Below are 16,620 nucleotides of genomic sequence, written 5' to 3'. Positions count from 1 at the left end.
GCTTATTCTGTGTTGAAATAAATTAACAAAATGTTAAGTGTCCTTGCTGGTTGTTCAGACATGTTCAGAATATTAGCGCTTTTATTGTTAGCATTTAACAGGCAGCTTGCTTCGTGCCACAAAAATGTTAAAAGAATGAAATTAATATCATAGATGCGTGACGACTAGTCGACTAATGACTTTAACTAATGACTATTGGTGAATTAGGGAAAATCTTTAGTCGAAGGCAGCCGGTTCTAAGCAGTGGTTTCAACAACAAAAAGCCTGTACTTTGAAGCAGATAATGTGTTTATAATATTCTAGTCTATATATTAGTAAATTATCTATATATTAGTAAATTATCTTCTACAGTATGTGCATGAATACGATTGTACAACCATCTCTGCCTACTGTGGAAGGTAAAGTACGCATTAGGTGATCAGAGGCACAAAGGTCAGCTTCACAGGATTTTCCTCTTTAAGACTATGACATTTTACTTTTTTTCTTTTCAAACTGGAAAACACAACATTAGGAAAGTAAGGGTGAGAGGACCAGGGGAGCAGACTCACAAAGCCATTCCCTGGGGTAGATTATTGCTCTGTTTAAAAAAAAAAAAAAAAAAAATCTTTGAACAGAAACACTCTCTCCATCCACTATCAGCTCTCACTCCTGGACGCACATATTTTTGAAATGTCAGTTCTTTAGGGCCACAGTTCTAATTTTTGTTCCACTCAGTGTAAGTAAATAGGTCTGACTGTGAGTTTTTGTTCACAGATCCCAGGAGAGTGGCATGCAGGCTCAGCAGAGAGACCTCTCGCTGCAAGCTCCCTCTAACATATTGATCAGGAATGGCTATTGGCGTTAGCCCTGTGAATAAAACGCTGCTCTGCTGAGTTCAATTCCCCACTGGGTAACTGAATAGAGAGACAAAACCTTTAGCACTTTTTTGTGGATCGCTATTAAGCTCGGATCCTGGGTCTAATGACGTCACAGCTGAGCACGGATGAAGAGAAGAAATTGGAAATGTCACTTTTGTAGACCGCACATTCTCAAATTACTGTGTGTGTGTGTATATATATATATATATATATATGTATATATATATATATATATATACACACGGTATGTACATATATATATGTATATGTGTCTGTGTGTATGTATGCATCTGTTTTTCTCCTTGCTGCTCTGCTTCAGCTTCTGCAGACCAGGAAGAGATCACATTGAAATGATTTATAAAAATCAAGGGCAGGTAAATAGTGTTGTTTTCTGGCTCCTCGCTCAAAGTTGTTTGTTGACATCAAAGAGAGGAAGAGGCTTGACATGTGCATCTAGATACATTACCCCGCTGAAAGCAACAATCTCCTTGACATTTGAAATAACTGGAACATGAAAAAAGACAATGTTTATACAGATTCAGAGTACAGAATGTGCAGCGTTTTGTATCCACATTATAGGAACAAGCATTTTCTTTTCTTTTTTTTTTGTGACTTGTACTATTGTATGAGGAGGGGAAAGGACCTCTTCATACCTCACTTTCATTTTTGAACATGAGTAAAAATGATTGCTTTTATAATCTCTGTCATGGTTTCAAATGATTACACATAGGGAATCCATTCAGTGTATCTTTTAACATTAGAACAGGCACTACTAACCTTTTGGTCCACCAGTAACTTTCATCTTAATGCTCTGCTTTGCTTCATTTCATCGTGTTTTCCCTGAGCCTCAGAATAACTTTAGGTAGTCGAGTGATTTCCCATATATCATTTATTTATTTAGTAATTAATTTATTTGTGTATTAATCTATGAGCTATGTATTTAATATTAAATAATGCACAGTCCTCTTCATGAGATTTATGATAAACTTAGGTCTTTCTCAGTGGTCCTTTGTTTTCTGTTTGGTTGGAATATAGGGCAGTACAGTTTGGGTGCTCTTGTCAGAGACAGTCTGTGTGCTGCTATTTCGTAACAGTTTTTTGCGGCAGCCGGGGTTTAAGAGACCTTTCCTGGGTAGTGTGTGAGCTCCTGTCGTCCCCTTTGCTGGCGAGGAGACGTAGGAAGGGTCCAGACAGTTATGGAGGAGGGAGTGCTCGGAGGAAGAACGTTTGGGGGTGACTGAGCTCGTCAGGAGACTGGGTTCGCTATCGCTCTCCGGCGTAGCACAGCCACTCTTGTCCTCCTGTAATTCCTCCTGCTCCTCCTCCTCCTCATCATCGTCGCAGCACAACGCGTGGTACAGAATTTTGTCACTGAAGCGGACTCTTTCTCTTGTGCCAGAGGTACGGGAAGTCTTGTGGCTATGTGTGGAGCTGCTGGCCTCCTCGCTGGATGAGTCTGGAGTAATAATGCGGGGCCCGTTGGGGATGGGCAGCCCGCCATTCATCTGGGAGTAGACCGAGGCAGTGGTGGGGGGCGGGGTGGGGGTCTGCGTTTGGGTGGGGATTGTCCCGCGGCCAAGCTCCAGTCGCGCATCTCCTGGTTGCTCGCCAGATCTGCGGCCGGCGGCGGCACCGGCTGCCTCCAGGTAGCTGCAGAACTCCCAGCTATCAGAAAGCACATCTGCATTGAGGAAGTCAAGCCTGAAGGCCTCTCCCAAACCTCGCTCGCTGCTGGACGTGCTGCTGGCCGTGGCTACTGTCCAGTCATCTGGCTCCAGGTCAAAGTCAAAGTCGGACGTTAGTTTATCGATCTGACCCACCACCTGCAAGAGAAAAGGGAGAGAGGAAACTGATGAGGAGCAAACCTTTGGCCAAAAGTGGAAGAGAAAGAGATTTTATTTAGAGCAAAATATTTGTATATACATTTATTTTTAGGCATGTTAGCAACATAGCTCTATGGATACCCCGCCACTTTGACACAGACCAAACTATTTGATGGATTACCATAAAATTTTGTACAAGTATGTTTCATAGAGGAAACACTCTGACACTGACTTTGGCTTTGACCATGGCTGACATTGGTGTTGAGTGCAAGGCCTTAACAAGTGTTGCATGGATTGCCAAGAAATTTGGTTCACACATTCATGACCCCCTCACGATGAACTTTAATAACTTTGGAGATTCCCTAACTTCACATATAGTGTCATGTAAAATCGATCAAATTAGCAAATGTTAGCATACAGACACACTAACATAGTTAACATGGTAAACATATGTTTAAAACATCATGTTAGCATTGTCATTGTGAGCATGATAGCATGCTGATGTTAGTATTTAGCTCAAAGCACCGCTCTGCTTAAGTATAGCCTAGTCTCATACCCTACTTGTCAATGCCCCTTGGTGACTCATACAGACGTGCACATTAGCGGCTGAAAGAGCCAATGTTCAGACAGTTTTTCAAGTGACCTGAATGTAAATCCATCCACGGTTGTCAACATTGTATAAAGAGAGAGAAAATCTGCATAAAGAGGAGGCGGGGTGACTGGATGGGTCAAAGAATACAGGACTTTCACCCGGGAGGTCAGTGTTTGTGTCCCATGTGAAACCAAAACGTGGCATATGTAACATTGTCATTATATCCCAAATAATGGTCTTATCCTAAATCCACCCAAGTAGTGTTTGTGCCTTAACCTACCAAACAACAAATATTTCAGTGTTAAGAGGCTTTCTGGCCGTGTCTGATACAGCCACCAAAGGGTACATTGTAAGTGGCAGAGGGGCGATAACAAATTGTTGGTATGTGAAGAGTTAGCCTCACAGAGCTGTTAGCGTGGCAACAGGCTTTTAGTCTTGTTTTCACCTAAGTGTCGGATAAAGTGATTTTAGTGCACATATTTGACAATAACATTGCAGGTGCCATCAAAAAAAGGCATTTTTAAAAAGAAATCTATGTGAAAACACCATCACTCTATCCAGGTACGATTCACATTTGATAATGTGAAAACATTTTGGAGCAGGTAAAAACTAAGCAACTGTGTCTGACACCATATAAAGTTGTTTAGTTTGCTTGGTCTCCTGGTGCAATTTTTACATGACAACATCATAAGCAGCACAACAAAACAAAGGGCTCTTTGCACCAGCACTGCATTACTTAAAGATTCCCTGTAGAGTTTTAGACCTCCAACACTATGATGGAGCTGTTTTTCAAAGAGTGTGTCCCTGTTTTGTTTATCTCATGCATGTGCGCACGCATGAGTTGTGACACGATACACAGTCATACCAGTGGTGTCACACTGTTCCTCTGAGGAACAGGTGGCAGTAACACCAAGAAATGCTGCAGTGTGCCTGCAAAGGCAGGGAGGAAGAAGACCGCAAGCTAGTAAACATGGATATAAACAATGCAGTATTTGAAATATTTTTAAAAATAGCCTTTGTAAATGTTTTATTAACAACCAAATGAAATCAACAGATTTGTTAGACTTTAAGGATGCACACAACGTATTTTGGTGAATGTAAACATGACTTGTTTGTTTACAGCTCATCTCCACAGGGTCCCTTTAACGTACACAGGGGGTTCATTATTATTACTCGTATTGTGGTCTTTTTAGGAGCATTACGAGTACAAAATGCTTACTGATCCTCATTTTCACACGCACAAATAGACTAAATAAAAAAATTAAAGATAAACAGACTCACTCTAATGACAAAAGTTGACAAAAGTATGCAGAAAACTTCAGTACTAATTGTGAAAGTCACTTTGATATAAATCTCTGTGACAGCTTACCAGATACTACATTACATGACATTTCCAGATGCTTTACATCCCACTGATTTACCCCCTGTAGGCAGGTTTAACAAAATTTAAGATTTATTCACAGCTGCTAATATCTGTGTTTGCCTTTACGGCCTGTCATTACACTACTTTTCATCCATAAATCCTTAATTGTTAGTGCATGGTTTCTGAAATTGTTTTTATTTCCAGCAAGGCCTCCTGTGGACAGGTGTTGTAAATTAACATTATGCTACATCAAGACCAAATTAAATATCCACCGGAATGAGGTTGTAGCATTGAAGATGTGTCGTGACTCATCAAGGAGGCATCTTCAGCTCTGAGAGAGAGAAAGAAAGAGAAGAAGTGAAGAGGCCTCCCCTGAACTAGATGAGTGATGAAAACACGACATCCTCAGTCCAGCGGCTGATTTATTTTGCCTTGATTTCGTGTTGTAGCCACCTGGATGAATGAGCTGAACCTACACAGGCTTTATGGTACAAACACTTAACCCAGTGCTTTTGATGCTTGTACACTCATGTATATTTTAATCCAAGTGCTTTTGTCAAACAAAATAAACTCCTAAACTTTCACCTGCTGCATGCAAATGTATCGCGCAAAAGCATATAATTCATTGTACCTTAAAATTAACCTCAATGCTTCTGTCATCAGCAGCCACGACGTTGAGTGTTTGATGAATAGAAAGCACTTCAGCTGAAATCACACCGGTTTGCTGACAACACCTAAAATCCAAGCCCTCTATACTTGACATTTTAGCACCTTCAATCAGCATGTTCTGCACTCAACAACAATCTATTGTAAAATTGAAAACACTCAGCGTTCACACAGCTTGTAAATGATACATTCCCCCAAACCGTTCAGCAATTAAGCCTAGTGGTTTGAACTCCAAAAAGTTTTTTTTACAACATGCGCACATGAGATTGCAACGTAATTGCAGCTGAGTAACAGAGAACGTGTAGTTTTACCCTGAGAATTGTGAACATGATCCCCCCTTTTCTCCTGCCTCTGTAATTATTTTCTGTGTTTCTGACTCTTATGACTACAAATGAGTACAGTTGTATCAACAACACACAGCCTTAAATCTGCATTTAGAAACAAAATCCATCTTCATACTCTGTCCAACTTTAAAAGTGTGAATCACGAGTTTCTGATTGTAAAGGCAAAATGATAACGTGCTGATAGAGTGCCATTCTCTTCTCTCAAAGCTCAGGTGATTTCCAGTGCAAATATGGCAACTGACATCCATGAGCTTGATGATCCTGTGCAAATATCTCAAGATGATGATTTGAATCTAACATAAATTTGCACACTAAATCCTTTTGTCAAAAATAAGAACACTGGCTTACATAACCAACCAAAAATTTAAAGGAGCAATGTGTAGCAATTGCGCATCCAGAAATGACTACTGCAGTCAAAATAACAAGTTGGAGCCATAGACGGTATATTAAACAGGTTGAATCCCCATATGATGTATGGTGAAAGTGACTTGTTTACTCATGCCCCCTCCTTCCCAGACTTGAGGAAGCTCAGACAGGGTGCAGGAACATTGCAGGAGTGCAAGGCAAGCGCAAAATTATAGTTTGACAATAACAAGTGACAACAAGTCGTACATTGTAAGTGTAAGACTGTTCCTGCTGCTCTGAAAATACACTCTCTGGAGGTTGAGTTCAGTGACTGCCTGCCTTACTGCCTGCCAGAGTCAATTAACATGTTGCTCAATGTAACTGTTATAAACAGCGACTCCTTCTAAAAGATTATTAATGATTCGTTACCACTTATGAACAGACACTTACAGATTCAGTGAACATTCTGCATTAATTTGAACTCTAATTACGAGTAAACTAAAACTGTTGCTCTGGACCAGGAGGAGGACCCTATGACTGTAATTGTCAGAAGTGAGTATTTCAATTTAGCATGTTTCTGTAATTTGTGATGGCACAGCGTGGTTTATCTTAAATTACAGTAAACATATTATAGACTTCTCCTTTAAGAGAAAGAGAGTGTGATGAATGCTGCTATTTTCCTCACTACTGCATTTTCTGTAGCTCCTGAATCCTTTTTCTCCAAGATTTTTTATGCCATTAAGTCACACCTGCGTCTGAATCTGGCTGTGTACGTCTGCATGCGTGGCACCGGCTCATCTGTCAGTGAGCTTTTCTGCAGATCTGCTGGTTGTGGCATGGTACACCTCATGAGTACCTGGACCGTGCCTCTCTATTGGCAGACTGCCCGGAGGGAATTGGGCTGTATGAATCCTCTAATCCTTGAATTACTCAACGTGTTTGCTGTGTGATTTGCCGACTTTTTACTCATGGAGTTGCTAATGTAAGACGTTTCTTGGGCCCAGAGGAGGCTGAATGGCTTTGTTTACTTGATTACACAGCTCGAGTGAGGGACTTAATTTAATCAATGGGTTAAGAAATTATCCATCAAATGTATTTCACAAGCTTGCCATGACACCAATATAGACTTTTGGTTGGTTAGCAGTTATTGCAATGAGCATGAAGTAATTTGAAATAAATCTAATTTAATTTGTTTTTAAAGAAGCAATATGTAGCAAGTGTGTGTCAGGTCCTTCTCTGTAAGTTGATCATCTGTTTATTACCGTCAGTTGTCTGCTGACGTAAAGTTAAGCCTGTTATCCTGAACACAAAAAGCCCACTGCTCCCAGAAGACACACTCTGGAGGTGGAGTTCAGTGACTGCCTGCCTTTTTCTTCCCAGACTCCATTAACATAATGCTCAATTTAATTGCTATAAACATCCACTCCTTATAGAAGATTATTAATGCTTTCTTACGACTCATAAACAGACAGTGATATCTGCAAATATTCAGCAGTATTTTGAACTCTATTTAAGATGGAACTGGCAAAGAATAACACAAGTTATGGACCGAAATAAAATGTCAAAGCTGTAGCATTGTTGTCAGACAAGTGAGTATTTCAACTTAGCATGTTTCCTTAATTTCTGAAGACATATCAAGATCATATTATGATTCATTACAGTAAACATATTACAGATTTCCCCTCGATAACAGTTAAAACATGAACACTACACTGTGACCTGTTAAAGGAAAGCTACAATTTATTGTAAGAATAATGTTTCTGGTTGCCAAGCATCACCCCGGATGTTGCTGTATCTCTGCAGTGGATCATGACCCTGCTCATTTTCCATTTTAAAATGCATTCCTGAGTGTTAACGGTAAGCTGCGCCAGCTTCCACCGCTGGTTAGCCTGACCCCTGCCTGCGGTATGTAGGCTAATTTAGCTTGATAAGTGTCTCAGCTCGAAGGGTTCTGCTGAATCTTTCTAGGTCACAATGCAGCACATGCTCTATGCAGCAACAATGAACACTGGTCTCTGCTTTTTCTTCCAGTCAGAGGATGTGTGATGAAGGAGCTATGAAGTGAATTGGAGGAGCAGATTGCTTTAGCACAAAGGATGAATGAACACATCAGGAACCAGTCATTAACAGTGCGAGCAATGTGTTTAAAATAGAAAACGCATTATGAAAATCTACAAGAGTCAAAGATGGAAGGCAAAAGCAATTATGTGACTTTACAATGAAAGATTATACAGTGGAACAGCATCATATCTGTACATCAGTGTAGGAGATACCACATGTCTTTTTAAGATTGTCCTGTCATCAGTCCCATAGTGCAGCTATGAAATAACAGGTCCTTTTAACAGGAGTAAATTAACTAAACATTGCATGAGTAAACAGAATTAGTCCAGTGCTCATCCCCTATGCAATAACTAGCTCATGTTTACTGTAACAACATTTAATGGTCCTGTGCACATGAGGCTAATCAGCCAGAATAATTGTGTGTGGGTGGAGTGGATGACACACACAGTTTAAACAGCACAGGTTTGACTGATATCTTCCTGACAGTTGTCATGATGGCTTCTAACAAAGGCTTGTTGTTAGTTAAATACTAGTTAATGGTAAATATAGCGATAACACTTTAACAAATGGTAAATCCTGAGTCAGTTAAACTTAAACTAATTGTTATTTTACTGTTAACAAACATTCAATATTCTATTAAATATTCAATATTTCTAAACATTCTTATTAATTTACCATTTACCAAGTATTATAAGTATCAGCTCCAACTAACAATAATCATCCAGATAATGTTCTCACTCCCAGCTTGTTAAATACAACAGCTTGGCCAGTGGCCTACTAGTTACCCCCCCGAGTGTCAGTTTTGCACATACAGGGCCCTGTGGTCAACTTAGCAATGATAGAAATGCAACATTCAGGTAAACTTCCAAAATACAGGCACAAAATAATTACTTGGATATGTTTAAAAATAAAACTATTTGTGTAAGTTGAGGAAAAGATCATGCTTCGGGTTTGAATAAGAACATTACTTACGCAAGTTCATGTAATGAAGCGTACATCTGTAAGTATTTATAGTATTGTAAGCATCAGTTGCAACTTTATCTGTCCAAATGTTTATAGACTGTTTACAAACTAATTATTAACTATTAACAATATGTTACATATATCTGATACGTTTCTCTATGTGATGATTTCTTAAAGGTTTACAAACCATTTGTAATCATTAACAAATACTTTATATGGGATATAAAATATTATAATTTGTACAACAATAAACTGTTAGTTTACTAATCTAATCAGAATGTAATTGTGATGGTTGTTTCTTATCATCTATCATACAGTATGTAATTTATAAACTAATTATTCTTTACTATGCAGACTAATGATAAAATAATAATTTATAGCATTGCTAGTAATCAGTAACATTATTATCATTTCACTGTTTGTTAACAGTGAAGTCACTATTAGCTAAAGTTTAAATAATGCTTCTACACAGAACTTTCATATTATGTTGATGTTGGAGGCCCATTGTAACTCTGCCTGGAAAAATGTAGATACGTGCTTGATTTTGAGTATCTGACCCAGTGGCAGGCATTAAGAATAACTATACAGAAACAGACGATCTTCTTGCACACAAGTCATACAGATGGCATCAGTAATGAATTGACTCTTTCGCAACCATCCATCCATCCATCCATCCATCCATTGTCTTCCGCTTATCCGTCACAACCAGTGCCAAAATTGGATATAGCATATAAAATGTTGTGTGATGACGTCTGATCCTGTCTTATCAGCTATATGATACAATATGACTTATAAACAAATTAATTTATAATACACATACTATTGATAAAATGACATGGATTGTAGCATTACCAATAATTAGTTAACAAACAATTAATTATAATTGCATTGTTTAACAGTGAAATAAGTATTAACTATCAGTCTGCCATTAACACTGTTATTATAAAGTGTTACCCATATACCCATAAGTATTTTTGACCTCTGCTTTGTTTTGTTTCCTTTAAAATTCTGAATATGCAGTTTGAAGCTGTGATAAACCTCTGGAGCTAGGCTGTGTATCCCCCATGGACTTTATGGCATTTCCACTCTAGGAAGTTTATGACGCAGCGATGGCATATCCTTGTGACTGAAAAGACTCCATTTGCAACACAGTTAAGCAGTAATGTATAATATGAGCGTGGATATAAGTGCTGGGGATTTGAGTTTATCTTCAGTCTTTAATTTTCTCTCAATGCCTCCGCTGACAACTTAACTTACTTTCTTTACTGTAAATGGTGTCTAGTGGAAGCTCCTAAAAACTATAATGATGAATATAACAATATCTATGATTCTCTGTGTGTGAATGATTAGCACACAAATTATAGCTATAAACACAGTTGTTTTAGGCAGGGTTGCCCAGCCAACACTAAGCTTGTTTGTACAGTATATCTTTACAGAGCAATATGTGGTATTGTAAATTTTTGCTTCTCCTTTTCACTGCACGCCGGCAGCCACGAGTCAACTGTGGTCACAACACCTGATCAACACCCAGTTCAGTCATTTCAGAGCTCTCAGAGGTGCTTTAAAAGAGAGGCTGCCTCGGTGGCATCAGGCAAGGGTTTATTACTGTACCGCAACACCTGTCTGAGATGATTGTGCCAGGTAATTGAGGGTCAGAGTGAAAGAGGGCACTTGGAGCCTTGTCTGTGACAGAAAGGTACAGTGATGGAAAAGACAGGCAAGGATAATCTAACACAGAGTGATGGTCAGTAATGTAAAAACTCTCCGAAGAGCCTCTCCTCTGCTGGAGTGGTGATTTGGGAAATAGATTCCGTACTGTCCACTATCATTACAAGAGTCCTTCTCTCTGATATTCAGCTCCACCTGGTATCATGATTTATTTATCACGAGTGGGTACCCGTTTCTTTTCCCCCTGAGTGAGTGCCTGTCCTCTGTTGATGCTAATTGAAAATGTACTGGAACATTAGCAGAGGAACAACTTATTCCACCACTAATGTTTAGTGTGTTGTTTGAAAAAAATACAAGCTGAGGTCAAAATCAGCAAATGAGAAAATTTTTGGTGTAAAATTGCCTCTGATGAGCAGGGTAGTATTTACCACATGTTCTAATCACTCTGGTGATCCTTAAACAGATGTTTAATGGGAATAGCTTGTTTTGATGTGCATTGATGGCTTTCTGTATGAGATGATTTTTGTTAGCTATCTCGGAAACAGATGGAGATTGCTGTCTTTTGCAAGTCTTATGCACCCAGGTGATGTAAAAGAGCATTTTTAACATGTTCCTAATGATCTGGATATCATGCTTTCCAAGTTTGCACCGTCATACATATTCTAGTATTTATCAGCAAATAAAAACAGCCCTGAAATGTGGCATCTGCAGCAATGCAGTCTGTACATATGTAAAAAAATACATCAGGTGTGAGTTACCAAAATAAATGAGACATAACACCCTCACTGGGTTCATTTGAAATGCACGCCGTATGAGTGAATTTTCTGCCGATTGCTTCATTACACTGTGTTCAAGTGGCCTCTCTCCATCTGTTTCTGTGCCACCCGTTCTTCCAGGAGTCATTTTCCGAGTAGCACTGAGAGAAGTTTGCAGTGCTTGTTTGTTAATTATGCAGCATCCAGCGTCTAGCATGGCTTTGCTTTTTTCATGGGGAAAACTAAAATGTGTTCAGTGGAGCCATTCAAACACATCTAAGTGTTATTTCTTTCTCAACATGTCACAATAGATTTCCAGCCTGCCCCTGTGCAGCACTTCCAGTGCTGGAAGCAGTTTATGCCAGTTAGGAAGTCTCAGCAATTATCACAATAGCCTGGCATGCTGGCTTTGTAAGTAAAACATTCGCAAATATTGTTTTAATGCAGTTAGCTCCTGCAGTTTTGCAGCTCCTCCTCACGCTCTACCCCATGCTTACTTACCCTCAATTTAATTCTCCTCAAGACATGAAGTGGGGAACATCCAAGCCACTCACATTGTGGTGATATGGTTTATCTTATCCCCCAGAAGCTAATTTATCATCCCCGACTTGCTCTGAAAGAACATATTTACTGGATTCACCAGAGAAATTGTCCAGTGACTTGTAAACGTGTGCAATCTCTTCCAGACATCTTATTCACTACAGAGTATTTTGAATTTTGTGTTACGTACTTAATATTACCCAGCTGTATGTGATGAACATGCAGAATGTTAAAATATCTGCACAGCACTGTGGGCTTGAAAGCTTGGGCCACGTTAGATGAAAGCTTGGAGCAGATTTGTGAAGCAGGAGGCTGGTGCTCTGACTGACACGTACGAACCAATGCACATGGATGTGTGTAAATCCCAACATGGTTGTGCATGAAGATTGAGACAGAAGCAGAGTATTCAGAGTTTGTTAAAAATATGAGTGCTTAAATCATCCTGAGTGCAAAGGTGGACAGCAGAGTAATTAATAATGTTTCAGGAGTCAATTAAGTATAATTTATAATTGGCATTTTGATACTATATTTCTGCAGTGAAAACATAACTGAAACCCACTGCAACACCTATGATTTCAACATGACTGTAGCCATATTTGACATGGAGTTGTATGAGTTACTTAATAGTCAGTGTATTACCTACAGTAGATGCTAGTTGACGTGGCCCCAGTTAGGAGAAGAGGGAGAGGAGAGAGGAGTGCCGTGAACTGCTGTGAAAACGGTCAGCAGCAAAAGGTATTTTAGCCACTAAAAAAGGTCTACCTAAAATAACCAGTATCATTTTAAGTGAATGCTATGTTTTGAATATTTTCACCACCTTGTTTTGCTATCAGACAGCCTTTTGCAACAAGAAATTGCCATTTTATAAGCCAAAGTCCCCCTCTCTCCAAACCAACCAAACTCCATGGGCGAAATCAGTCATTTTACCTCACAGAAAACAGGAGTTTGTACAGAACACAATCTGTTTGTTTGTGTTATTGTGTGACCTCTGTGAATCTGAACTATCTGTTTAAAGCACCAAAGCCACACAATCACACAAGCAAACTAACAGATCGAGGCAGCAGTGGACCAGCAGCTCCTGTGTTCTGTGATGTAAAATGACTGATTTCACCCATGGAATCTACTTGGTTTGGAGAAAAAGATATTTTGCTTATATAATGCTGGTTTCCCATTGGAGCAGTCTGATAGCAAAGTAAAGCAGTAAAAATATTCTAAATATTGCATAGACTTCAAATGTATATACATTTTTTTTAGGCGGATCTTTTTTAAGTGGCTGAAATGTCTTTTGTTGCTGACCCCATCCACAGCAGTACATTGCATACCTTCCATGCTGGTGCCCTTCTCTGCTTCTCCAAACAGGGGGCATGCCGACTGGCATCTACTGTTGTTAATACACTGACTATTGACAAGTACCTCATGCAACCCAACATCAAAATAATCCTAATCTTATCCCTTTAAGAGAGAGCAAACAACAACAGCCACATTTTAAGTTTACAGGGACTGTTTCATACTCACATGCCGTAAATATATATTTTGTGTGGACTGTCACTTTATTAAAGATGCACATTTCACATCTCCGCTTCAAAATCACATTTCACAAGCTGACACAAATTGTGTGAACTTTAGTAAATTCAGAGGAATGCATCCTGTGATCCACCCTTCAAAGCAAATGCATGTTAAAGACTGATGGTATGCAAAGTGCGACTCAGGTGACAGGTGTTTGCATGTTTCTGGATTTTTGTGCTCTACTACTGTGTGTTTACTCTCCTCATTATTGCTACACATGACACCCTTTTACATACTATGTGACTAACTTCTCAATATGTTTCTACAGCAGCATCAGAAAGACTTATTCCTATATGCTGACTGTCCTCCTCAATTACAGGGAGTGTGTTTGTGATTCTTAAGCCATTGACTCTGCAGAGGTCCAGTGGGTCTGTGGGCGGGGGCCATTACAGACAAGCCAGGGGGACCTGATTTAGGTCAGGCCATCTTGATTGGTGAGATGTGTTGCGTGGTGTTGGCACAGGGATGAAGTGTCCTTTGAAGTGTTCGCTGGAAGCATTTGGTGTAATTATCCTGTCATGAGAGGGGCTATAAGCCTGAGACTTCATTAGGCGCATGCCCCCTGCTTTTTCATCTTTTCTCAAAAAACACTCATCTTTATGGAGGCCTTAAAGTGCTAAACAACGCTGTGATGAGCGTAGGGCCAATACCTCCTGACAACTCACTAATCAAAAGCATCATTACAAACTTCACTGCATAATGGGCCTCGTTTATCCCTTTGGGGCTTCAGAAGAGGTGGGCTTCTGTCGTCCTTGAGGCCTGAGAAATCAAGCACTTCCTTAGCCAAATTTAGGTCATTAAACTGGGCAGACTCATCCACCTGCTGTATAGCAAATTTGGAAGGTTTATACTATTATGCTGGAGAGGTTACGGGTTGTACAATCAGTGTGGGAGCAAGATGGGAAGTCTGTCTTCCAGCAACAGGGAGGCAGCAGATGCAGCATGCGTTAGCCCTGGCAGAGCACACTGATCATTTATTGAGGTTCTCCTTCATTGCTTCTATCCATGTTGAGAGGCCTAGCGCCGGTAATGACCAGAAAAAGATGGTAGTGCCACGCTACGGGGCTCCACATTCTGCCTGCTTCCCTGAGATAGTGCTCGGATTAGGCCTGAGAACTGTCAGGTCACACTGGTCACATGCGAAGAAAAAAAAAAAAGGTGTGCATGTGAGCGCAGCCGGGCCACACAGACCCGTGTTATTGACTTGGTAGAGATTTCATTAACAACACGGTGTCTTTCTGTAGCAGAGTCCGAAGTGATTGCAGTTTGTCAGAGCACAGAGAATGTGTGTCGGTCAGTGTGTGTGTGTGTGTGTGTGTGTGTGTGGTGGAGTTCGAGGGGAAACATAGTTGACCCTTCCTGGTAAAAGGGGAGAATCTCTCTGACGGGGGGGAGAACACGACACTACAGGAAGCGGCTCAGCGCAATCCAGCAGTAAATCCCTCACCCTGACACTTCACACTGCCAGTTTGTCTGCAGGCCAAACCAGTAAGGAGATAAGCAGCAAGTCTACCCTGAAGAAAAAAATAAGATACAGTAGAGTAGAGTCCCATAGCTCGATGTTTATCCCATTTTGTGCTGATGACTTATAATACTTTGTGTGTTAATTGGGAAATGTAAGTTTTTTTTACTGTGGTTGAAGTTGATTTGTTACAATAACAATACCTCACATAATTCTTGCTATAGCAGTTAAATAGGTACTAAACACTGCTGTAAACATGTTGGTACATAAAAATATCACAGCAGAATATAAGCAATTTTTCTGGGCTGTCAAAGCCTGTTTACATCAGATGCTGTGTATAGCCAAGCAGAAAGTTGGGGGTGACGGGAAATTAAATATATACACATTTGATTTCTGACTGAGTTACTATGTTGGAATAAGAGCTGTGAGTGCTTCTTGGGGTTTGGATTGTTTATTGGCCCTGCATTATTGTGGAGAGACACTAAATAGTTCAAATTGTCAATTAATTTACAATTGACAAGATTTTGATCTGTATTAAAAGAAAATAATAAATGAAAAGAAAATAAGGTGCACATGGAAACCTTCTTGTTCATCACTTTTTGTCAAAAGGAACTACTTTTACTCATTCTGTGTAGAAAATTTCAACTTAAGGTCCAAGTTTTAGGCTTCATTGAGATGTAATATGGCAGAAATGTGGTTCTGTGATGGGACTGGGCAATATATCAATATATCAATGATGTGATGTGAGACTAGTTATAGTCTTAGATTTTGGATATAGTTATATTGTGATACACCTTAAGTGTTGTCTCTTCTTGGTTTTAAAGGTTGCATTACACTAAAATTATGTAATTTTCTGAACCAACCAGATAGTTCCAGCTTTTCTTTATTTGCCTTTAGTCAGTATATCCACATCACAGATGATTATTTATGAAACATTTAATTGTATAATATTTTGTGAAAGAACCAATAGTCATCCCTACTATATTGTCACAGTCAATATTAATACCACTATTGATTATTGAGGTATTTGGATAAAAGTATTGTCATGGATGGATGTTTTTAAGCACTGTGTCCACAGGCCACCAAACCCCTAAATTTGGTGGCCAAAATACATTTTTGATGGCCCAAGTGCAAATTTATGTAAAAAAAAATAAAAATAATTAAAAACGTAAGAGAGGCAATTTAATGCAGTTTCTGAACACAAACCTATCAACCTTAGATATGTCATATTCTAGCCTCTGCTACCATTCATTCTGAAATTTGTGTTACCTCTTTTTCTTTTCATAGTCAGCCTTTTGTGTTTCTGGTTCTTCTGTAAGGATCACACGAGCAATTGGAGTAGGCTTAATAAATCTTGATATATCGATTCGCTAGTGATGAGTACTGTTTTCATAGACAGTTGAATTAAAATGCACAATGCAATCGGGGTGTTTCTGGAACTGTAATGTTGTGTCGGCAAATGCTCACAAAATGGCAACAATTAGTGCTTGTTGTGGCCATGGTCAATGTTGGAACCTGGTTGTGATATTTGATTTTTGAAAAGCCATCCAGTTATGGTCACAACTTCAGTTATTCAAGGAAGGAGGATAAGAAAGATGGAGGGACAGAGGGAGAC

General features: G+C 39.5%; 1 protein-coding gene across 2 annotated transcripts in view; it reads right to left on the bottom strand.

The window, feature by feature from the left end:
- Positions 1-1,359: 1,359 nt before the first annotated feature.
- The window catches only part of insyn1 (inhibitory synaptic factor 1), a 65,893-nt gene continuing 50,632 nt past the window's right edge, over positions 1,360-16,620 (bottom strand). For both annotated transcript variants that reach the window (XM_084720218.1, XM_084720227.1), the window contains exon 3: positions 1,360-2,680. In XM_084720218.1, coding sequence (XP_084576344.1) covers positions 1,856-2,680 — 825 coding nt within the window. In that variant the 3' untranslated portion in view covers positions 1,360-1,855. The remainder of the gene's footprint in view (positions 2,681-16,620) is intronic.

This window comes from Lutjanus erythropterus, chromosome 1, assembly GCF_056507025.1.
Source record: "Lutjanus erythropterus isolate fLutEry1 chromosome 1, fLutEry1.hap2, whole genome shotgun sequence".
NCBI classification, from domain to species: domain Eukaryota; kingdom Metazoa; phylum Chordata; class Actinopteri; order Lutjaniformes; family Lutjanidae; genus Lutjanus; species Lutjanus erythropterus.
Note: the sequence above shows the minus strand (reverse complement) of the source record. Positions and strands in the feature narration are given on the sequence as shown.